Genomic DNA, 26129 nt, shown 5'->3' with positions numbered 1-26129 from the left:
TGTATGCTCTGATAGGAGCAGGGTCCAAGAAGCAGCCTCCGCAGGCTCCGCGGCCCTGGGCCAGGGCAGTTCCGGGAGCCGGAACTGGGCCGCCCCGCGCTCGGTGTTCGCTCCGATAAGATCAGGTTCTAAGAAGCACCCAGGCACTGAACCCTAGCAATCTGTCTGCAAGCCGCAGGCGAATTGCAGCCTGAAATTACCTGTTCTATGGATGAATGAGCTGCGGTCAGTCGAAAACAGGTATGGTGACGTCAGCTCTCCAACATGGTGGCTGCTGGCCTCCTCTGTGGCCTGACCGGTGTGGAGAACCGAGATGGACTGCTTCCTTCCCCTGTCTCGAACCCAGAATTCAGCCCTGAGTACGGTGCTTGCACGGCTGGCAGAAACTGCAGCGCTGTATCCCTGCGTCGCTATCTCCTTGCTTCCCAGCGCGCGCTGCAGACTCTAGCCGAGGGGCGATTTGCTGAATAAGCAGTGTTACCCTCCGTGCGACAAACCTCTCGCGTTTGAGTCCCCGTAGCCGATCCTCGTGCGATGGAAATCCTTCCTCCAGGTTCCGGAGCACCCCACTATTGCTGGAAATTTCTAACAAGATATCCTTTAGCCGTCCTGACTTGTCATACTCCCACACAGTGAAGCAGCACACAGGGTCAATGCACTCCCCTCGCCGCCATCTTCCTTCTCGCTTCCTGTTTTCTTATATAAAATGAAAATAATTGTGGTAGTTACCATCTAAGCTTAATAAGAGAGGTAAATGGGAAAATGTACTGCACGTTATCGGACAACAGGAGAATTCAATAAACATTAGCTATTGGAGTTGCAATGGGAACTCTGATATGAATTTTTAATTACCTAATGTGAAAAAAAAAATACCCACGTTCCATCCACCTCTTTGCTATCAAAGATACACTCAAAAGAATTTGAAGTGGGGATTCAGATATTAGTACACCAGCGTTCGAAGTAGAATTATTCACAATAACAAAGTGGTGGGATCAATCCAAATGTCTACCAATGGATGAATAGATAAACAAAATGTGGGTATACATACACAGTGCAGTTTCATTCAGCCTTTAAAAGGAAGGCTATTCTGACAATGCAACAACATGGATGAACTCAGAAGATATCGCACTAAGTGAAATAAGCCAGGCACAAAAAGCAAGTGTTGTACAATTTCATTTCTGCATGCCATTTAAGAGTTGTCAAGACCTGGGGAGAGGGAGGGAACGGGGAGTTGTTCACTGGGTACAGAGCATCAGTTCTGCAAGATAAAAAGTTCTGGAGATGGACATATTGCACAACAACATGAATATACTTAAAACTACTGAGCTGTACACTTAAAGGTGGTTAAGATGGTAAATTTTATGTTATGTATATTTTACCACAATTGTTAAAAAAGGAACCAAGTACCTCAGTGGCTACTCTATATTTGATCACACACAGAACTATTTACAATCATAGTAAAACATTTTGAAAACATACCTTGAGGCTTAACATGTCACTGAATTTGTTCAGAGGGCAGATATGGACCATCTGCTCTTGCACTTTAATCTACTGCTCCTAAGCCCTCAGGGGGCGAAGATAGGAGCCCCTCATGCTTTACCCACTACACTTTTATTCTCTGAAAAATGAATTACACAAGGGTAAGAAGCAGAAGTGCAATTCTACTTGAAGTAATCTACTATTTTAAAATAAGAAACCTTTACATGGAATTTTATTCATATGGAAACATTTCATTTATGATAGAAAGGAGAAACGATGTAAGTGTACAACAGTGAGAAATGATAAGTAAACTTAAACAGTGAGGAATGATAAGCACATGGAATATTATGTAGTGAATACAAATGATTCTTATGAATGAAATGAGAAAGACACTCATGTAATAAGTGATTTAACTATGTAAAAATATATTCTAAAAAGACTACAATGAGATATTGACACATTAATAGGTGATTTACCTTTGAGACATATGAGGAACATCTCTCCTTGTCTTTTTACTTTCTATATTTTCAACATTTTGCTTTTATAATACATTTTTCCTATTATATTTGTTTTTATAATGCCTTATTTTTTCCTTTGTATCAGGGATTGAAGCCAGGGGCACTTAACTACTGAGCCACATCCACAGCCCTCACTCACTGCCTTTTTTTTTTTTTTTTTTTGACACGAAGTCTCACTAAGTTGCTTAGGGCCTCACTAAGTTGCTGAAGCTGGCTTTAAACATGTGATCCTCCTGCCTCAGCCTCCCAAGCCACAGACATTACAGGTTGTACCACCCTGCTAATGCATTCTTTTAAAAAACTATAAAAATGAGAATTTCACAATTACATTCTAAAATAATCCTTTAATTTAAAAAATAAGTAGAAATCAAAGAATATAAATTTAACATTTTCTTCCCAAGTACTCACATTTTCAGGTATGCTGGGAAGTTCTCTGGTATCAGGCACAGTAAAGTAAGAATGCTGGAAAAGAAAAGCACAAGCTCTGTATTTTTGTAAGAATGTATAACTATATAACAAGCACACTGCTCAGAATTCAAGTATATGATTGAAAGATACTTCCTTACTCATAAGAGGAGACAGAGTATGACTCATAGGGAATATCTATGAATTTTATTTTTAGGATAATGTTACATTAAATCAGATACATGAAAATTTGAGTTTGGTAGAAGAGTTCTTTTCTAGGAGAGATGAACTTCTTTGTGGGATATAAATGAAAAAGTTAAAGGTTAAATTCCCATGTAATATTTATAGGTTCCTAAATACACAAAAGTTGCAGGTTTCAAAATTTATTGCTCAGAGACAAGAGGACTCTAGGGGCCAAATCACATTAGTTTTACTCAGCCTTGGTCTTCATCAACCAGACCTGCTGTTTCATTTCAACAGCTGAGATTACAGCCATCTATAAACTGTGGCCAAAATCTGCACTGAAGAACCAGGTGATGTTAAGAACAACTCCAGCTCAAGGGCTACTCTGCTGAGACCACTGCAGATGGCTGAGAGTGGAGAATCTGTCCACTTAAGCACACTCCACAAAGAAGCCTACTGCCTTCCAGTGGGATTGCCAGTGAAGGTGGCTAGAGACTCAGCAGAACTGAAAAACTGACCTCTTCAAAGACTCTGAATGGGACATCTCCATGTATGTAACAAGTGTGTCTCTGAATTAAATGACAACAGGCTGAACTGATGACACTGCCTCTGCTGCTCTTAAAGACTCAGAACAATGGCAAGCAAGAATGGAAAAAGCCTGGTGCTAGTCAATTAAAGATGGAACTATGAAAGGCTAGAAAAGGTCACATGCAGAGAGGGTCAACTTAACCATGGTCTAAGTTCAAACTTAGACCTGGACCCCCAAGTGACATTTCAGGAAGTCCTCCCCCAAACCTTTATTCCTAGGTAACTGCAAAATAATTGTCTCTAGAACAATGATTTGTATTTTCTGAAATGAAAGGCCCTAGGGACAATTGTAACAATGACAATGACAACAATAACAGTATGAGCTACTTGTCTAATATTTAGCAGAAATTTATTGAACACATACTAGATGGAAGACTTTATGTCAGATAGTATAGATCTAATATTATCTCTAATCTCCATAATAAATTTTAAGTATATATTATCTACTTTTTACAAGTGGATAAATTAATGTTCAAAGAGGTAGGTAATTCATCTAAGATCTCACAGTTAATATGTGGCAAAATCAGAACTGAAGCCAGGTCCATATAATTAGAGCTATACCCTTTCCACTGTAACAAACAGTTATACTTGTGCTTTTTATGTGCAAATTATGCCTAATGGAACTTGAATTAAAATAAAAAAGTTGAAAGTAAAAATAAAGTGTTACAAAAATATTTTTAAAAACTTCTGCAATGCATTATTCCAAAATCTGTGTGTCTATGCCAAAATGTTACCTATGAAGTATCACAATAGATGGTGCAGCATGGAAACTAGTCAACAATTAATTCAACTTAACATGAGGATTAAAATGAGAAAAACAAAATACAAGGCTCAAAATAACTCCATGAAATACCAACTTCTATACCAAATGGCTAAGAAGGGAGCATCAGGAAATGTACAGCACCAAATGTACATACAGTGATAGAATCATCAATTAATGGCTTGGCACAGTGAGAAAACTCTTGTCCACTTAGTAGGTATGTGAGCTCAGGCAACTTCATTTAATAACAGAGAACCTCAGTTTTAGAATCTATAAATGGGAATTATTATATCTATTTTGAAGTAGTTGTAAAGAACAAACATTATATATATGAAGTGCTTAGCACTCAATAAATAGTATTTTAACATAAAATGATAATTGCTCCCAACTGCTATTTCTATTTTTCTCAAGAACCTATATCAGACACATGGACACATGGAAATATTCTTTTGTAGAGAGCAACTAAAAATCAAAATTCCAAGAATGACATTTTATTAACATTTGAGATTTATAACCTAGATGAGAGCAGCCCTTCAAAATCAGAAAAAGCAATTTGGAAAGAGGAATTCCTAGTGAAGAAGAAAAAAGAAAAACCTGCCTATGCAAATGCAATGGATTGTAAATACTGAGTGGTTGCAATTCCAAAACCAAGTAGTGCCCAGGCTGTCCTTTGAGATTCTATCTTGCTCCATTGCCCATGAAATGCTGGGGACTAAGGGAGGTCAGAAACATTCCTAGAATCCACTCACATGAAACAGATGCACACCCCAACAGTTCCTCCTGCCCCTGAGATGGCTTGTCCTTGAGGCCTGGCAGAATGCCGCTTGTGCAACCATTTGGGGGAAGAAGTGGCCCTTCCTCCCCAGCAGCTGGTGACCCAGCTGGGCTACTCTACAGCTACCTGTCGGATGTCATTACAGACTGAAGCAGTGAGATCAAGCTGCTTAGGAAAAGGGAGAGAGAGACAAAGGCAGGGCTGCTTAGCTTTAGCAATGACTTGGGCAGGTCTAAAGACCATTTGTTCATTTTTTTCTAGACACTTCCATCTGACTTACAAGAATTTTTGTAATAAGGTATTTTCCTATGCTCGAATAAAATGAGTAAAAACCTCTATAAATCCCTTCAACCCTCCCTCCTCTCCTCTTACAACAAACGTGGCATAGTGGAAAGGGCACTGGCTTTCAAATTAGCCCTGGGTTGAAAATTCAAATTTTATCATTTCTAAACCACAAGACTTTAATGTGTAAGTAACCTTTCCTCTCTAAAGCTTTTGTCTATGAAATGAAAATGTTAGTACCTATTTTGTGGCAGTGTTTTGCATATTAGGGATACAGATTTAGTATAAATTAGAAACTTAACAACAACTTTATTAGTTATTGATAGTAATATGGTTTCCAATTTTATCATGATTCTGAAAAAAAAAAGCTATAGGAAATATTAATTTTCCTTAGACAATTTCCTAACCACTGAATACCAACACTGTATGTGGTTCTAATGAAGTTGGAAAGTGAATACTTCTTGGGCCAATACTTCCTATGACACAGGGGAAATAGCTTCTGGATAATAATCAATACTTGGCCAAAGGAAATTTCAATGAACTTAGAGACAAGGGCTCAACCTAGGGAACTGGAGAATTCCAGTAACTGAAATATGAAAAAGATCCCATATACCTCTTAGGATGCCTTACATGATAGATGAAGACATTGAGGCTCACAAAATTAAAGGTACTGATTAATTTCACTAGGTCACTAGAAAAATAGTTTACAAGGATTGAAATCTTCTAGTAGATAGTTCACAGGATTTTCCATTCTAGCACACTGTAAAACATGCATATATTTAAAAGCAATCAAAATGCTAGGCATGATAGTTCATGCTTGTAATCCTATCTACTTAGAAGGCCGAGGCAGGAGAATTTCAAATTAAAGACCAGCCTGGGTAATTTTGTGAAACCCAGTCTCAAAACTAGGGCTGGGAATGTAGCTCAGTGGTAGAACACTTGCCCAGCATGGATTCAATCCCTGGTAGCTAAGGGTGGTGGGGGGATCATTAAAAGAAATGATTACCACTGTAGGCCAGAAACTCTCCCTCTGTCCTCAAGGGATGCTCAGTCCAGTGAGGGAGAAAAGAAAATAGATCATTCCAATACAGTGGAGGTATGCACTGCAAAGTGTGCCAGATGCTTGGGGCAAAGGAGAAAGCTTTAGCCTCAGCCTGCAAAGTCAAGGAAGAATTTCTCTGGAAATAAATCAGAATTGATTATGAAGGATATGTGTGGTCTACCAGGCAAATAGGGGAGAGGTGTTGTTGAAGGCTGAGAGTGTAGGGTGGCCTTCAACAAGAGGAAATGTGCAGCAGCATGGGGGACAAAGGGTGATACAGGGAGCACAGGCCAGGGGCTAAAGTCGCAGTCAGGGGCCAGTCATCTTATTTAGCCCAGCATCTGCAATCGAGAAGATGCTAGTGAAGGAGTGATGTTCAGAGAATAGCCCCAGGACACTGGGACACTCGGTGTCTTGTGAAATCTAAGAGAAAGGAAGAAATTCAACCTCCTGGTTTTCCTCGAAGCCTAGAGGTTTCTGAGTATTCTCAGAGTAGGAGTCGGGGAGGCACAGATGAGAAAAGACAATCTTCTTGGCCCAAGTCCCTCTGACTGTTCATAACGAAATGCCTTCTCAGGGATACCTGCTATTCTGCTCCACTTACCACACTGAGATGAACAGACACTCCGGGGTCAGGGATGGGAAGTCTGTGCAGAGTTTCAAGAAGTTCATTCCACTGACTTTCCTGGAAGAAATAAAAGGCCTAAGTAACAAAAGCAAAGCTGAGTTCTTAGTAAGACACCTACAGAATATCTGGGCACACATGAGCTGGGCCTTCATGGCTGAGGGGGAGATGCTGGCCCCAGAACAGGAATAGGTTTGATATTCAAGCAGGATTGGGCTAAAGACACTGCGTATGGCTCAAACATAGGAGCCAAATAGATCCTCCTACATTGAGTTTGACATTTTCTACTCAGTGAGACACCTACCATGACCGCCTTTTATGGATCATATACCATAAGCTCTCAGCAAATCTTTCCCCTCAATTCCATAGCAACAACTTTTAAATGCAAACAATCTGAGCTTCCACAGCGGGGGTGGCTGGGAGAAATAACGATGACACTGTGGATCCTGTCTTCATCATTACCCTCAATTAATTTTATTGAGTGTTCACTGGGTACACATGGCAGCCTCTGATTATGGAAAGTCAGAAATGAACTAAGTACCCCAGCAGGCAATAGAGAATGGTGGCTGTGCATTTTAATTAGTGAAACTGAACAACAGAATGACATACAAAGCAGTACGAATTATTCAATTTAAAACAGATTCGCCTTTAAAATGCTCAAAGAAACACTGCTCTCAGAATGATCCAAAAGCCATTTCTCTTCTCAATCCATGGAATTCTTTGTGCTAACATAACAGCAGAAAGTTTACATTGGTATCCATTTGTTATGCACTTGATCTGCCCAACCACCCCACTTTACAGATGTGAAGACTGAGGTTCTGAAAGGTGATTTGTTTCAAATCAGTAAGTTGCATAGCTGGCAGCAAATCAGATTTGGTGTGTTCATGCCCAGAGCGGTCTCTGTTTTGGGCACTGAACCTAAGGAAAAAGAGGGTGAGTCCAAACTATAAGCTTGTTTTAACCTGAACTCTGATAATCAAACAAGTTTCTCACAGAGGAGGGACATAAATTTATGTGTATATATGTTTTGCTCTACAACAGTCTTAAATTTACAGAACAGTTGTAGAAACAGTATTAAAAACCTTCTAGTTCCTGAACTGAGGACAAGTTGCTGACATTGACCCATCATCAATAGATCCCAACAAGAATAATCTCCCACATAACTATAGTTAATCATCATACTCAAGAAATTATCCTGCATGCAGCATGAGCCTCCAGTTCTCAGGGCCTGTCAAGTTTTGCCAAGGGTGCCACTAATACCCTCACAGACACAAATCCAGAGCAGAATCCTCTGATGCCTTTGGTAATTATGAGGCTCAAGTCTTCCCTCTGGAGCAGCCTTCAGTCCTTCCTAGATTTATATGACCTGGACAGTGAGCCCCACCCATTGTAGAATGATTCTCAATTGCCTGATATTTTCTTATGATTAAAATTTCAATTTGTCCCTTTACCAGTGATGTTTGTTTTGATCATTTAACAAATTAATTTGATGTCTCTACTGTGAGGTGACACTTTTCCTTATGTATTTAATAAATATTTTGTGGAGTGATGCTTTATGTAAAGATTCCATTCCTTGAAACTTCAATTTATACATTTACTTATTTATATTATCTGGGCACATGGTTTCCAGTTTATTCAGTGAGCTACAATCTTTTGCTATCAATATTTGTTTTGACACTCCCAGATCTGACCAGTGGAAACCTGGTGGCTCTTCAAGCTCACTTTTGTGTCTGACATTTCCCCATCATGTTTTGAGTACTTCCTTACTTTAGGGCAATAAAGATATTCTAGGCGTATCCTATACTTTCCCTGCCCCAGACCTGGAATCAGATATTTCTTCAAGGAGTCCTGGTCTCTTTTAGTAGGGAATGGTATTTAGGAACTAGGATCTGAACACCAGGAATGTTCACTGCTGCTTGGGGTTGCTGACACCAGGCCCTTTCAGTGGATAAAGCTGGGGAGCATAATACACACAGACCCACAATAGGCCTCAAACATCTCTATTTATTTCTGGATCTATCTTCACGTTATCAAAAGCCTTGGGTTCACACCAATGGCTCTAAGTCCAGTCCAACATAGGAATCATTCAAATTTCCTTTTTTTAAAAATATATTTATGACTATATTCCACAAATTATCCTGTCTGCAGCATGGAAACATCTTGCCTCTATCTTCTGAGCATATTTAGTTATTTGTATGGAACCACACTTCTATCACTGTCCCTTTCTCCTTCCCCACCCAGAGGCTTACCTTGCCCTCTGACCTCCAGGACTGAGTCTCTACTCTTCACCCCTCACAAATTGGAGCCTCCCTTCCTGCTGAACACTGCTGAGCCACTGTTGCTGCCTCCTGTTCCATGTGGATCCTCCCAGATCTCACCTAAGTTCCAATATCCCCATATGCCACTATCCCCACTTTCCTACATACGTATCCTCATCACCCCAGCCCAATACTCTGAGCACACTAATCTGCAGTTCAGATGCTCTCCTTACCCTGCCATCCCCTCCCTTCCACATGGATGCCCTCAGTGTTCCATTCAGGATCTGATAACCATGTTGGAGCTAAGAACCAAAAAAACACCCTGATCCCCCACCTTAGGCTCTGACTTCCCAGGCTGAAAGGTCGTGGTCTCATTCTTGTTCATTCTCTCTCTTCATATTCTCTCTCTCTCTCTCTCTCTCTCTCTCTCTCTCACACACACACACACACACACACACACCCCAAATAGAAGCCTACCATACCCAGCCTTTCCAATGACTGTTGGATAGGAGAAGGGTTTTGTTTTGTTTGTTTTAAGGGGAGAGGCATTCTATTTTGACGTGGTTTAGTTTTTTAAACAAAAATTCTTACCTATACTGGCCAACACCTTACAAACTAGACAGTTGTATGATCTTAGCCTTCAATACTCTAAGAGGTAGAGTCCTTGTTGGAGCAATAGCCGAGGACAGATGCATCAATTTTACAGGGTGATATCTGGTCTCCCCCATGCTTAAGTACTGTCTACCCAGCCCTTCCTGAGTCATAAGTTATGTGCGTTCTTTCCTTTCTTTCTAGAACTGGGTGTTGAACCCAGGGGTACTGTACCACTGAGCTGCATCCCCATTCCTTTTAATTAAATTTTTTTGGAGATAAGATCTCATTAGGTTGTAGAGGATGACCTGGGATTATAGGTATGCACTGCCATATCCTGAACAAGATGTTTTTAGGAATACTAATTTCTATTGTTGTTTATTAAAAAACTGGAGAATACAAAAGAAAGTATGTGAGTTAATATGCAGTTCAAAAACTGCTAAGAGTCTCTGTGCTATACAATTTTGTTAGACATCTTTCAACCTTGAGTAAAAATCCTAAATGTTTGACTAAAGATAACTATAACTGAATTGATGATCAGACTCAACACAATCTCCTAATAATCTTCATCAAAGAGTAAGTCACTTATTTTATGACAGTCCCTGACATTTAGGCTTCTTTCAGAGTATGTGTAGCAATTGAGAGAACCATTTGTACTAGATTTTCCTTCCATTTTCTGTGACCTCTAGAATGCATTTGCTAGTGAATAAATCTAACTCAAAAGATTTACCTAGCATACACACAATTTCCACCTTTCCTGAAGGCAACAGCATTTCCCAAGGTGTGTTCCAGGTAAACACAGTGATCTCTCTGAATGCTTTTTTGCCATACAACAAAAAGGGTTTGGGATTAAATAAGATGAGAAGCACTGCTTAACAAACTTTTTTCTCTTTCTTTTTTAAATACTTTTAGTTGTAGAGGGACACAATACCTTTATTTTGTTTTGTTTTGTTTTTTAGGTGGTGCTGGGGATCGAACCCAGTCCCTCATGCATGCTAGGCAAGTGCTCTACCACTGAGTCACAACCCCAGCTTAATAAACTTTTTTTCTTCTGCAGGACCTCTTAGGGCCTGCATTATGTAAATCTTAAGGAAGGAAAATATGGCTTTCACTCCTCAAACCTGATCATGCTAAACCATAGTAGTTGTTTTTTATGGAATATTTCTCAGAACTAGTATTCTATAGACAAAAGCATTTTTCTTTAACATTTAAGAATAGGATCACTTTAATTAATTAAAAAATTTAGTCCAACAAAAATAAAAACATAAAAAGTTAGTCATATGGACAAATATTCAACTTACTAACAATCAAAGAAGTGCCATTAAACAATAAGACTCTTAGCTATCAAATAAACAACGAGTTCATCAAATAACATTGATGAGAGCACTGTGACCCAGGGGCTCTTGTACCTTGCTGGTGAAGTATCCTTTATGAAAAACAGTACAATTCTTTGGGAAAGCAATTGTCGAATTCTTTCAAAAACATTATATACACTGAGCTTACACGTGTGTCTGGGGTTACCTCTTAAGGAAACAATCCAAAATGAAGAAAATGCTTTATGCTCAAAGATGCTAATGGCTGTATTTATTATAATAGTAAAAAATTCCAAATAATTAAAATTCCCAATAAGAGAAAACTCTTTCAGTAACCAAGTACTAGCTTAAGTACTATCTACCCAGCCCTTCCTGAGTCATAAGATACATGCATTCTTTCTTTTCTTTCTAGAACTGGGTGTTGAACCCAGAGATACTGTACCACTGAGCTGCAAAGTACATGATACAGTGTCATGCAGTCACCAAAAATATTTATAGTATTTTTAATAGCATGGGAGAAGGGAGCCTATTACAATAGTTTCTGCAACCAAGGGCTACAAGTCTAAACACAGCTCCAGGTGACCTTTGACATCCATGGAGCTACTTCAGCATACCATTTCTTCCAAAAGTATAGTAAGGTACACTTGAATTTTTAAAGTAATTTTCAAATCCTTAAAAAATTAGCATAAAAAACACCACAAAGCTTTATCAAAATGGGAGCATGGGCAGCTGGGTAGGTCACGTGCCACTAAAGCGCATTACCTGCAAACCCCAGATTTGCAGCATGATGTGAGCAATTCAAATTTGCGCCTCAGCAAAATTATAATTTAATACATGTCATGAACTTTCAGAGCTGCTTAGGAATATTAGAAATTGTGAATATTAACTCTGTGAATGCTAAGATCTATTAATTATTTCTTTAACTCAAAGAAAAAAACTAAAGAAAAAAGCCAACCCAACAAGATAGCAATATTTATTTTTGGGAAAAGAATAAGGGAAGATTAGGTGAGAAGTGATTTTCTTTTCCTTCCCACTATTTTCTGAATTTCCCAAAGTTTCTCTAGTGGGCATGCATTGATTTTTTTTAGTAAAGGTTCTGGTAAAATACAAGACATTTATTACTTTCATAATCATGATTTAAAATTTATTTGTTAAAAAATAATTAATTTTTAAAAGAAAGGCAAATACCTGTCTTTTTGTCGTGTAATCTGCCAAGATGTTAAGTAGTTTATAAAATACCTCGAACCAGGGCAGATAGCTGGGGAAGAAGAGGAAACACAGGAAGTATTAGTATGCAGGTCAAAAATCTGAACCGAGACCTAATTCGAGACTGATACATTTCAGATTTTCTCTATATCCCTAAGAGTCTTCCTGTCATAGACTGTCCTGAAAACACAGGCAGGTGAAATGCTAATTATTTCTGTAAGGCAGAGGATTAAATGACCATTATGAATTATTCCCATGCCTCAGAGCTAAACCAGGTTCATAGAGAAGAAATTCAAAGCAGACTCTGCAATCAGACTCCATCTCTGTGTTGCCCTAGGCCTCTCCCACCCCACCCAACGTCCCCAGGAAAGTGTCCATGCAATTTCTCATGATTGAACACACACAGCCACATACAGCACACTCACTGATGATGGCTGCAAGGAGTCCCACAGACCTTGCATGCCCCAAACTACTTGTGTTGGTACACTAGACCAACTTCTAATGAACTTACTCTATATTGACCGTAGATTTAATGTCTAATTCTCTGTCCCCACTGCCTTCCCCCATGTCCTGACCATCACTTCCCTAAACTCACAAGATGGCCTGGCCTTGAAGTTCAGACCTCATTTGGGCTCTTAGAATGGTCTTTCAGAAATGCAAAATCACACGTTGGATTAAATTCTTGCAATGATGTCCATTTTTTAGGATGGCTGGGGAGGCTTTTCCTTATCAGGATTTCCCTGGACTGCCTCCCTGTCTTTCTTCCCTCTACTTGGCCCTGTGCCTATGACTCTTAGGGCAGCTTCACTCCAAGAATATCCAGGTAGCCTCAGGCCTACCTGAGTGAGCACACCTCAGTCCTCATCTCCCTCTGAACTTTGTGGTTTAGTCTAGTTGATTTCTGCTCATCTTCCTGAAAACCTTCCACTTGAATGCCTGCATCGTATGCCAATTCCCTCTTTCCTGTGCTGCCCTGGTCCCCACATGATGTAGCACTCAATGGTGCACATGCCTTCTCAACAGACTAGGGCTTACTCACAGAGTAAGAAGGAAGAAGGGCATCTTTCTCCACTTTCTGTGCCAAGAATAAAGCATGGTGCATAGTTGGCGCTCAGAATTTACTGAACAAATACAAGTAGATGAAGATTAAGGGCAAAGTCCCCTTGTGTATGGAAAAGTTACCCCAGTCCCAAGAAGTTCTACCACTACTTTGAAGGGGTCTGCTATTGGAAAGGAACATTTCCAGAGTTACGTGGAACAGGCACAGGAGAAGTTTCATTCCAAGTACTTGCAGCCTGCACATGTCCAGCCTGTTGAGCTAAGAGCATCCGTTACTGATAAAGCTGGACCTGAGGCACAGCACAGATGTGACATCCTGCCTGGGAGAGGGGATCAGTGCCCTGTACAGATTACCAGCTGCACTGTTGAGGGTAATAAATGAAGTGAGAAGCAATAGAGAGGACAGATAAAGTGCACAATCCCCTATCAATGACGTTTGTCTGAAGCCAGCACATGCTACTGTAAAATTTAAGTAGCTTATCAAAATATACTGATAAGCAACTTAACTTTTCACTTCTATGACAGTATTATCACTTATGTTAATATGTTTCCATCAGCTCTGGCAGTCACATATGGACTATTACAGAGCAAATGGATGCTGCAACTTTCCACCATGCTCTGGCTGAGAAATGTAAACATTCAAGAGGGATTAAGCAGGAGATAACTTGCTCCCTTCCTCTTCTGCTAAATAAACCTCTGTGAGTTAAAAGCCATTAGAGTAGAACAAGAAATCCCCTCAGAAGTAAACTGCACAGATTAGAGAACTCTTAGTAAACAAATTCAACCAAGGATTACAAATACTTTTTTTGTCCTGAAAGAAAAATACCACCAGTCAAATCCAGCAATTGGAAGTCAGGAGAGAGGAAAAAGAGCAAGAGGAGGAAATACTGGCCTCAAGTAAATGAAAGCAAAGCTGAGCTCATTTCAGTAATGCTGGATAAAGTGCAGTGGGCAGGCTGGATTCACCCCCAGTTCAGGACTGCAGTCTGTACTGGAGCACTGGGAGACAAGCAAGGTCGTCCTGTACAACTTAGGCATAGAACCTCCAGCCTCAGTGTCCTCACCTGCTGTGAGCTAAAGGCAACATGGCAAGGACCGCCTGGCCCATGCAGACAGTCCAACCTCTCACACTCAGCCTTCACCTCACCAAATCAATTATTTTTGGCTATGCAAGGCAGAACCACTGGCCCCAGGCAGTTTTGTAGTTTGGAAATCATCCATTTCTTTCTCCCTTTGGCCTGACTGGACACAACTGTTCCCCACATGTTGTCCCCTGTGTGCTGACAGATGAATATCTAGTGATGGCAGTGTTAAGGTCTGAAACCAAAACCCAGCTGTCTTCTTCTTCAAAGGGCCTCTGCGTTCCCGACTGTGAGGCCAGGGTTCACAGCTGAGCCTTGTCCAGTGGGTTTCCGGTCCTGCTTCATTAGCACTGGCACCCTAGCCCCAGCTGCCTGGAGGCTGCAGGTGAGGACATGGAGACCACCCCCTCCATTCTGTGTGCATCTGTCATCAGTGAGTAAACAACACTTCCTGGTCCAGAGACAGGAAACAAACACTCCATTACCCTGCACTTCCCTAGCCACCCAAAGGGCCCAACCCTCGCTGGTCTTGCTGTGCTTGCTATCTTCATACAACCTTTGTCATCCTGACTGTAGTGGACCATTGTATGGGGGGCTCAATTCAAGGCTAGGGCCAACGTGACAAACAGTAAGCCTCAAGAGGGCTGCAGTGCTCCTTGGGAAAAGGGACAGCAGAGCGTAAACGTCTGGGCAAGAGAAACTGGGAACTCTTCCCAAGTGCTTTGTTAGTTTAGGCTTCTGGGGGTGCTTAGAACACTGTAGTGTAACATTATCATGACCCCATAAATAGAGAGCAAAAGCTCTCAGGGGAGCAGCTGCTTCCCAGGCACCAGCCTAGATCCAAGCTTTCCTCACAACCATGGCTAGGTAACTTACTATCCCAGGCTCTGTCCTCACTCCCAGGCCTGACAGTCAAATGCAAAGATTTTGTTCTCTGTGAGGCTATACAAAGCCCTAAACTTAGAAGAGCTCGGGTAGTGCCACAGGACTTCTTCCCATATGGTCTCTGAAGGGCACTGCATCCTTAGCAGTTGTGCAGCAGCAGGTTCTAGAAACAGCACTCCTATAACAAGGACTAATGGTAAGAATCACCCTGAAGTGGCCCTCAAAATATAGTGGCCACACTGGTGTAGACTCAAAACAGCTGGCATGGGTTTGGGGACAGATTGAACGAAAAGCCTCCATGCTTCATTTATGTCAGCCTGGTGAGCTACTCAGGAGCTGAACTTTCAACTGAGGATAGACAGCTCTTCTAATCTCACTCTGAAGGATGGGTGTTGTTCAGGATAATCATTCCCACTGGGGGTGTGTACATGGATGACTGACCTTTTTGTAGGAATATAATTTGTGGGATCCACTGTCATAAGTAGAGAAATCCATTCACAGATTTTAAATGTCTCCCACTTCTCTTCCTGGCAGTCCATTTCAAAGCCATTTCATGAGCATGAGCAAGATAGAGGTATGTGGTGGCATGTGGAGGAAGAGTGGCAGAAGCTGGTGAGGTTGAGGAAGAGGCCAACTGTGAGAATGGTAATCTGCAGTATGATCTCAGCGCTCAAGTGAAAGAGGAGACTAACCTCCCACAAAGGCAACCTGACACAGGATTAGAGTTGGGGGGGAGGGCGCACCCCACTGAGGGGTGATTTGGCATAGTGTGTTGAAGTCCAAGCAGGGTAAGGAGGGCTTCTTGGTAAACAGAAAGTCAGAGCCCAAGCAGGATAAAGAAGATATCCATGTGGGGTGGCCTAACTTTAATAAGCTTAGGAAGAGCAAGGTCAGTATTTGTGTTGGGATAAAGAAAGCATATATGTGCAGTGGAGGGGCTGACGAGCAATGATATTAGAACCCAAGAAGAGCTAACAGAGCATCCATAAGACAGACCAGTGTGTGTCAGCATTGCCTAACATAAAGATGGCATCCACCAAGGGTGGCCAAATAGTTGAGAAAGATGTTCATGGTAAGAAAGATGGTAAGGAGTGGCAGTAGCCCTGCCTAAGGTGTTAGTCCAAATAGGGTGAGGAGGGCAACTATGTGGGAAGGGGACTGCAGCAGAGGGAGACTGGTTATACATAAGAGAACAGATCAAGACTAACCAACTTGTAAAGAAATAATAAAAACTAAGAAGACTTACAAACATAGTCAGAACAAAACAAGAATGAACATGTGTGTCAAACCAGAATTAGATGCAACTGTGCGAAATCCTGGTGTTCAGTGAACAGATAGGTAGCTAGACACAGGTGGCTATAAAAGAAATACAATACATGTGTCCATATAGTTTATATATAAATATTTATTGTCTAGGTTTAGCCACTGAGAAATCCTAGAAACAGATACTCCAATTATAATGAGCACACCTGGTGCTCAGATTCTGGTTTCTAAATACCATTTTATCTACTAAAAGGAACAAGGGTTCCTTGAAGAAACACTGGCTTCCAAGGTGAGAGGTAAGAAATGCCTTGTGCTAGGCTCAGCACTGATTAGGACATATCAAAAGTACACAAACACCAGTGAGGAGGAGTCCCCACTGACGAAATCTGTGACAATTTAAGCATTAAAACAAATAATGATAAAGACTATTCTAAAATAGGAAACCAAGAGTAATACAGATATAAATAAGTGAACAACTGTATGAGAGGGATGGGGTTACTTATATAATCTCAAAATACTACTTCACCATATATTTGTTTATTACAAAGGGACAAAGAAAGAAGAAGCTTGACACTATCTTAAATCAAGTAACAGAACAAAGAAATGGTGTACCACAGGATAGAAAAAAATGGTAGAATACAGCACAGCTTCTACCACATTCCTGCCAAAGAATCAGAACCTCGTCCAGAAGGAGCATCAGGTAAGCTAAGGGGCTTTCTACAAAATAACAGCCTAGGGGCTGGGGTTGTGACTCAGTGGGAGAGCACTTGCCTAGCATGTGTGAGGCACTGGGTTAGATCCTCAGTACCATATTAAAATAAATAAATAAAAATAAAGGCATTATATCCATCTATAATCAAAGAAATATTGAAAAAAATAATAATAATAGCAGTCATTTCATAAAAGTCTATAAAATGTAGTAAGGAACTGACCCCCCACATACACACTGAAGGACACTGAACAGACATGACAAATGAAACACTAATGGGAACTTTAATATCTTTTTAAAAACTTAAACAAGTAAAGATTATATGGTTGTGTTGTATCAAAATGAGTATCAATTTTCTAATTTTTAGTATTATCATATAGTTATGTAAAAGAAAAAAATGATATTCCTTTTTAAAAAATAATACTGTTTGGGCTTACTGGTTATTATTTCAGCAACATATCTCAAATGGGTAGGAAAAAACATCCTTTGTGTTGTATTCACAACTTTTCTATAAGTTTGTTATTATCAAAACCAAAACAGAGGAGAGGGTCTTTTCCCATCAAAGATACCTTAAGCACATTAATGGGAGTACACACAATAATGAGAATGGAACAAAACGGATGAAACTTTTAAAGACATGTCTATTAGGAAGGGCATGGCATATCAAGAGAGAATAACAGTTAGTGGTAACTGTGAGAGTCACTACCACTCTCACAGAGAAGACTAGGCTTCAGCCAGGTCCTAAACCAGGCACTCACCACTCACCAGTGAGTGGAAAGAAGGCTGAAAGGGGCAGGCACAAAGCACAAGGCAGGTACAAAAACATCTCACAAGCAAGGGCTGGAGCAAGGGTAAAAGCTGAGGCCAGAAGGCAAGCAGGGCCAGACACAAGAGCCAAACCTATAGGCTTCCCCTATTATTCTGTAATCAACAAGGAACCAAAGCGACAGTGAAAGATGAAGAACATCCTTAGGATAAGCACTTAGAACCTGGTAGAAAGTGATTTTTTTTCTGCCCTCATCTTAATCCTCAGTAGAGTGGATCTCAACTTTATCAGAACCAGTGTCTGTTTGCTATCCCAAAAGAAAATCTTAGAGAATGGGGCTGGGGTTGTGGCTCAGACATAGAGCACTTGCCTAGCATGCGTGAGGCACTGGGTTTGATTTTCAGCACCACATAAAAATAAAATAAAAATATTGTGCCCACCTATAACTAATAAATAAATGATTTCAAAAAATGGCTGCGAATGTAGCTCAGTGTCAAAGCCCCCCATGGGCACAATTTCCAGTTTAAAAAAAAAAAAGGAGGAGGAGGAGGAGGAGAAAGAAAGAAAGTAAGGAAGGAAGGAGGAAAGAAAGGAAAGGAAAGGGGGAAAGAAAAGGAAGGAAAGAAAGGTATAGTAAGATTTTACCATGTAAATACTCTGGCACATTATATCAGAGGATACAATAAGGCAGCACCTCCCGGGCAGGACTCATGGCAGAGTTGCTCCTATTCATATCTGGATTGATGAGTTTAAGACAAAGAAAAGTGACATGGAATAGGGTCTTTCCATTGCTTTTTGTGAATTTCTAAGGAGCTCTGAAAACTCCATGTGCAGATTTTGCCAATATCCACAAGCTATCACAGCATCCCCTGGTTAAGGCACTTTGGTGTTCAGTATTTAAAGTTTTCATGTTAAAAACCCTAAACCCCAAATTTTCCAAAGCACGACAGCATGGCAGATGCTGGAAAGAAGAGACTTCAGTCCAATAACCCTGTGCTGAATCTCAGCTCTGTTATTTCCTGGCCAAGAGACCCAAGGAAAGCAGTCTCTCAAAGAGAAACACCAACCACCTAATTCACACCCCTGGCACACAATGTGAGATACCCATCAGCTCCTGGAATACTCTTTTTAAGCCACTTTGGTTAGTGCTCTTGCAGATCTCAGCTATGGGAAGCTCTCTCGGAGTGCCAGTGTCTGGGTCAGAGGTTCCTCTGGCACCATACAGGAATTCCTCACACTGCAGTCAAACAGAGAAGACTGGAATGCAGAGCTGTAGTGAGAGAAGAATACTTACAAGATGTGGCTGCCTAATCTGCAAGTCCCCAGTGTGACCAAATATCTACCCCTGCTCCTCTGTCACTCTCAGACATCTACAATAAAACTGACCACAAAGTAAAATTCCATCCTATACATAGGACACAGAATTTCATGATGCCCATGTCGAAGATACCAGATACCTGCTCAGCACTGAGACAAAGTCACCCACAAATGAAGACCTGGCAGCACCAGCCCAGTTAACAGAGAAACCCCAAGAAAACCAAGCATGGTGACAAGACAGCCACATCAAAAGAAAGTAATTTCAATATCAAAGGACAAGAGAAGCCTCTGGGAAACTGAAGTCCTCAAATACTTTGAGAAAAAAAAAAAAGCCTTTTATTATTTCGAAGTGTTACCATCAGAGAAATGACATACCCCTCCCCTCAAAAAAACTATCTGACTCACTATTTATCCTAAGAAGTAGTTCATTGGTGGAATTAAAAACTAAATTTTGTTGATATAAATTTATTTAAAAATTTTTAGATTTACTTTTTTTTTTTAAGATAAAATCCTAAACTTTCCCCCATTTTTACCATGAACTTTTGGTTCCCATTTAAATAGATATATTTTATTCCCAGAATATGAGGACATGCTGGGCTTACGCCACATTAAGACTCAGCTGATACTATATGCATGTCCATCTGTCTTCTCCATTCATGTAAACTCCACAAGAACAAGGAGCATGACTGTGTCCTGACTATTCAACCCCTTGTGTGTGCCTGGTGTGTTTCAGACACTTAGTAAATCAAAGCTTTCCCTGACAGCTGTAACTCATCTCTGTAGTCTCTACTAAGGCCATTATCACTAGTGCTACTGAGGAACAGTCAACAAACTCTTGCTGGGAGGTGGGGATCCAAATTTAGTAGGCAGCATTTTTGGTTAGGAAAACAACCCAAGATTAAAAACTATCCCTGCCAATCTCCTGCTGGAGTCTGCGACAAATAATTATAACAGAGCCAGCCAATAGTCAAAGTAGCCTAAAGGGTACCTACAAGCTTCAGATTTCTTGCCCCTTTTCCAGCCCCCTACACAAGTAAATCCTACCAACTACTCTTTTTGTTCCTAGCTCAAGCACTGTGGGAAAACATTACAAAACCAAGCTGGTTATCTTCATTTGGAAACCTACTTTCAAGCAAAGTGAGTCCTGAAAATCGCTCAAGCATCCTCTGATCTGCCAGTACCTCGGGTCCCATGTTCCTCCTCAGAGTCTGCTCCAAACTTTCCCCCTTTTCCTCCAATCCCTAGCTCATTTGCCCTTACTCTTCTCTCCACCTTACCAAAGAGAAAAGCTAACATGAGTTTTCCCTCTCACACACTCCTACTTCCCATCCCTTCCCCTCTCCTCCTAACTGGAGGTGGGAAGGAGGAAGAGCCTAGGTCCCAGCTGCTGGGCCTTCTGTAAGACATACATCCACATTATACTCAGCTAATGGGCACTCCTACCTTTAGGCACAACAGAAACCACCATGTGTCACAGTCTACAGTTCTCACCTACAGTCTTAGCACCAAGGCATACACCTTCCCCACCCCATCTGTCAGGAAAAGCATAGGGTACCTTCCTGAGCTAACCACTTTTAGCTTCAATGTATATCTCACTGAAATTTAAAGTGGAGGTAACGTTTCCAGTCCCAACATCACACATTTTATGAAGACCCTCTCAGTCCCAGCACTCTGCTAGGCACAGGAGTGTCTCAGGATTGAGGAGCTCAAAGTGTAAAGGGAAAGCAGACACGCTGGCAGAGAATAACAGGTAACACTAGGTCAGTGCTATGAGAGAGAGTCACACAGGGAACAGAGAGGTTCCCCAGAAAGTCTGTTTAGAGAAAGTGACACCTCACTAATCAACTTTGCATCAACTGCAAAGTCAAGAGATACGTTCGGGTTTGAGTCTCAGCTGTCACTTACAAGCTATGGCCTCCCACAGCTCTTTCTCCATCTGCAAAATGGGGATAAAATATCTATTTCCACCTCATTGTTTGGAGGATAAAACATGTAAACACACCCACCACTGTGTGTGGAATAGCACTGAAGTTGTTTTGGCCCAATAATGCTATACTCTTATTGCTAATGAGATCAATAGTTAAAGGAACCCAAGTAAGAGAAAAATGTAACTCCATGAGAGATCAAAGCCAGTCTTGCCCAATCCAAGCACTGAACTTTGCTCACAGCTGTTAATCTCCAATTGTAAATTTATTATAATATCTAGTTAAGCTTAAGAATCAATTTATGCCATAATTAATGTCTCATTGTGATATCTATTACATTCATGTAAGAAAATGTATCATATGCACTGAATGAGTAAAATATTAATTTAAATTATGAAAAAACAAGGCTCCCATATAACATCTGTGCTTATATAAATCTACCCAAACACATACTTGGATTTGATTTTGAAAATAAGGCTCTTTTCTCTCTTGATGGGTATTCAATAATTGTTGCTTTTAGAGTGTGGATTTATCATTGGTGACAGTATTACTATGATTGAAGGAGATTGCTCAGAGGAAAGCACAGAGGCACTTTTCTGTTATCACTGGTGAAGTGTTGGTAACATGAGATCTTTGGAGTAATGGCACCTGCACTGACAACTCAGTGTAATTCTTGATATTTTCCACAGAGCCCAAAGAGGGTGAGCACAGAGGCCTTTCATCATTTTCCTAAGAGAGTTTATAAGACTTCCCAGTACTGAACTTAAGTTTTTCCCCATTCAGATCTCATCTGATTTTATGGTTGAAATTACTACCGTAATAGAATGTAATAGGTTAGCGAGGTTCTAACCAAGGCCCTCCTTACTGAAGCTTTCAAAGCCTAAGAGAGACGCTATCTCTTCTATTAAAACAAAAACAAACAAACAAAAATACTGCAAAGGCAAGAAATGACTCCCTAAGAGGTTCTGTCCTATTTTCAATAGTAAACAACAAGATTAATAATCCTAACAAAAGGCTATTTGATATTATTCTCATTTTAGAGGTAGGAGATGAAAGCTAATGGGAAGGGGGGGAAATGTGATCAAGTATTAGGTGTTTTGAAATATTACTCTTCATAACAACTGTTTTGGGATGAATATTTGTCCCATTTTACAGATGAGAAATCTGAGTGACCAGGGAAGTGAAGTGACTTCCCCAAGATGACATGGCTTATAAAAGCAGAGCTCAAACACAAAACCAGTCCACTATGATTTCTAAGTCTAACTCACTCTACCCAACTCAATATTGTGCAATATATATGATCAAGCATAACAATCAATCCTGAGATTAGGATATAAAATTCTTATCTTATGGTTCTCATTTTAATGCCCTGAGAAAATGAAATTATGTCTCCAAAACTCCCTCAGCTGAAATGTTCTAGGCATTCTAACCTTGGCTACTACCCCAAAATCCAGTGTGTTTTTTCACTTTGCCAGCTCCAGGGATACTAGTCAAGTGTCTGCTCTTTACCACTTTATGAATTAATGTATACATTACATTCAGAAACACAAATATAGATAGTTCAGTTTAAAATGTTTTAATCAAACAGGGCAAAAGAGTACTTTATGTTTCTAGCGTTTCATGTCAAGACCCAATGCCTCTACTACCTTCAAAGCTTTCAAGAACCTACCTAGAAAAACCATAGCACATGACATAGATTCTTAAGCAGACTGTGTTGTTCTTTTTCATTTAAAGTCTAAAACTTTAAATGCTTGCTTATGGTGACGATTAAGGAAATGCTAGATTAGACAGGGCATCAGATTTGCAGGAATAGTACTCATTTAAGTTCATTTCCACCCTAGATCTCTGCTTGATGTTATATCATTCAATCACAAATCTCTCTATAAAAATGTCTGGCTGTCTCTTAAACCCATTTACGCTCTATGCTTCAATGCCTTTCCTTGGCAACTTTTTCCATATGCTTAACTTCTTTCAGGGAAGCAGTTCTGTCTCAATTCACAGAGCAGCACACCAATCAACACAAGTAGGCAGGCAGGCAGGTAAAGAAAGGAAGAAGGAGAGAGGCACACAGAGACAAAGCAGGATACAAATGTGACTGGTACAATAAAAGTAATGTTTTAGAAGGCAAAGGGTTTGCGTCCAAAAGAAAACGAACCTAGCCTCAAGCAATCAGACAGCTCTGAACCTGGATTTATAATTCAAACACTCTGTACCATATGCAACTTGAGACATACAACTGGTAGCACTACTGGGGATTTATGACTTATGACTTGTTCATATTTAATTTGTAACCAAACACTTCCCCTTCCTCTTAGCTACCTTAGAACTCTTGATTAACTCTTGTTTTCACAGGTCAGAGGTTAAATAAAGGAAGGGAAGCACTCTGGGGTGAGATTGCCCAGAGCACCACATCCAAGAGTGACCCTGTGCAAGGAACATTAAAATACGTGATAAGGCTAGAGATTGTTCCAGACAGCTGATGTTCAAAGCCGCCTTCGGGCACAAGGCAGAACCTTAGGACTAAAGAGTTGGCAACAGAGGCAGGCAGGAAACTGCTCTGCTCTCAAGTTACCTCCAATGATGGAGCCACTCTCTCACCAAAAAGTTTTTCCCAAAATGTTTTTGGAAATTAAACTGAGGGGTTTGAGAAAAGGTACACACCAGGAACTTGCTCAAGCCAAGCAGCCCTTCTCTTGCTTCACTAGACCACAGGAATCTGTCTCCCCTACCAGATTGTCCCACTTGGAAGAAAACTTCTACTACCAACTGTTTTAGTAGCAGCCGTGGGCCAGGATAAGGGAAACAAAATTGATCACACAGAAACACAGCAACCCTACTAGAGAGGGTATGATTCAACTACAACCAGAAGATCCACCTAGTTCCAGGCACCTTTACTGCTATGCTGCTTTTTATCTGTTCCAAACAGATAAAAATATTTTTAGAAGTAATGACTACTATCTATTTAGGAATTATCACATGCTAGGAACTTTACATGTATTTGCTTATTGAGTTTTCATAGTAATTCTAAGTAAGTGCCATTATATTCCCAGATAACAAATGAAGAAAGGAGCATAGGCTAAGTAACTTGCTCAGGTCACACAGCCAGAGTAGATCAGGATAGAATCAGGGTCTATACCCTACCACCAACTACTTCTCTCTCACGGAAAATAGTATCAGTAAAGTGTACACTGGACAATGTAAACATTATCCATCTGATCAGGTGTTTTCAAATTGTGAAAATGGAACAGTAATTAAGCTCATTTGTTTGACAGACAGCATTCAGTCATTCTCATTCATTCTGACTTAATACAAGCCAGGCACTAAGGGTAGAGAGTTGAATAACCTGTAAAGCAGTTCCCTGGTTTAGATTTGTATGTGAATCATGATGTTATTAGGAGTGATCTAATAAGAGGCAACAAAAGCAAAATTTGGAAAATATGAAATGAACTGACATGCTGCCCTGAAGGGAGGTCAGGTGCGTACCCTTTATGCTCCATAGCCAGGTAACAGTTGTGGAGTAAAAAGGTTTCCTCAACTGCACTCTTCATTAGAACACAAGAACCTATCCTGAGCAATCCAAGGAACTGGGAATCCACAACATGTGATCAAAGTTGGAACAGGAAAGGTCATTAGTCACCCTCTCATGACCATTATAAAGATCCTATTCTTATGCCATTCCTGATTTTTCAAATAATCTTTGTGCTTACAATTTATTGCTTCATTACAAACCTGAAAATAGTTTATATTGTTAGAAAGGTCTAAAATAAGCATTGTACTGAAAATATGACTATATTAATACAATTTTAAAAAGAAACACTAAAAACTAAACTTTAGGAAAAAGAATGCTCAGTCAGGAAAACTTTTGGCAAAATTAGTTTCTCTGATATAAATTCTTACACTCATATAGTATGGAAGGCAGCAGGAAAGTTGCTTTTTAATGAGTAATTACTAAAAGCAGAAAATTCAAATGAAGATCAGAAAATGTACGCATTTTACTTTATTTATCTGCATTAAATCTTGTGACAAATTTTTGGTAACGTATTATAAACAGTAATTCCTTATTATGATGATGGCAAAACACAAAATATACATATTCCTAAACATGTGCTAAGAGAATGGTTAAATAAACTATATTAAATCCAGGCAACAGAAAATGATGTTGGCATATTTTTCAACATATGGGAAAATATCCATAAAATAACAGAATGAAGACAGCAGTACGCAACCACTGTGTATCTATCATATGTAACCATATATGTTCATAGAAGGACTAGAAGAAAAAATAAAATACCAAGAATGGTTATTTCTAGGTCACGGGATTGTAGGTAATCTTTGTTTTCCCTTACATTCTTTTCTATATCTTATATGGCTTGTGCATTGAGCATGCAGCACCTTAAAAATTTAAGAAAAGTTGTCCTTTAAGTACTCTATGTTACTCATAATTGCAATACTTGAAAGCAATCTAAATTTCACAATAATAAAATTATTTAAATTAGTTTTGAGCTATCAAAATGATGACATGGAATATATTCATTAAAGTCAGACTACAGCTAGAAAGATGCTTCACACAAAAAACATTTATATTTATATTGATATAAAAGTGGCCTCTGTATGTGTAAGTGATTTTTTTCACCTTAATATTCTCCAAATGTGCTATAATAAATATGCATTACTATTTGTCTGGGGGTGTAACTCAGTGGTAGAGCATGTATTTAGCATGCACAAGGTCCTGGGTTCCATTCCCAGCACCAACAAGTGAATAATATTACTTCCTTATTAACTACTATATAATACCCTCTCCCTTTAAAGAAACAAGCAGCCACATTGGATTCCTCCCTGCCTCCTAACTCCCAAGGGGTTCTATTATAGGGTGGGGGCAGGACAGTAGAGAGAACAGAGTGGAAAGCCTACTTCCTTAATTTAAGCGTGATGACTCAAATCCTAAGTGGACTCTCTAGATGAAAATAGCAATTTGTACTCTTTTTTAAAAATTTTTTTCTCCAGTATTAGGGATGGAACCCAGGGCCACACATATGCTAGGCAAGTGCTCTGCACTGAGCCCCACCCCTAGCCTAGTTTGCACTCTTCAATTACTAGC

General features: G+C 40.0%; 1 protein-coding gene across 21 annotated transcripts in view; it reads right to left on the bottom strand.

The window, feature by feature from the left end:
• The window catches only part of Dennd1a (DENN domain containing 1A), a 462364-nt gene that overhangs the window by 257438 nt on the left and 178797 nt on the right, over positions 1 to 26129 (bottom strand). For 19 of the 21 annotated variants that reach the window (XM_048813081.1, XM_048813091.1, XM_048813093.1 and 16 more), the window contains 3 exons: positions 12008 to 12077; positions 6637 to 6717; positions 2406 to 2459 (listed from right to left, as the gene is read on the bottom strand). In XM_048813081.1, coding sequence (XP_048669038.1) covers positions 2406 to 2459; positions 6637 to 6717; positions 12008 to 12077 — 205 coding nt within the window. The remainder of the gene's footprint in view (positions 1 to 2405; positions 2460 to 6636; positions 6718 to 12007; positions 12078 to 26129) is intronic. The other 2 variants (XM_048813083.1, XM_048813089.1) reach the window with 1 other exon arrangement.

This window comes from Marmota marmota, unplaced genomic scaffold, assembly GCF_001458135.2.
Source record: "Marmota marmota marmota unplaced genomic scaffold, marMar, whole genome shotgun sequence".
In the NCBI taxonomy this organism is placed as follows: Eukaryota; Metazoa; Chordata; class Mammalia; order Rodentia; family Sciuridae; genus Marmota; species Marmota marmota.
The sequence above is the reverse complement of the archived record's forward strand: the minus strand, read 5'-3'. Positions and strand labels throughout refer to the sequence as shown.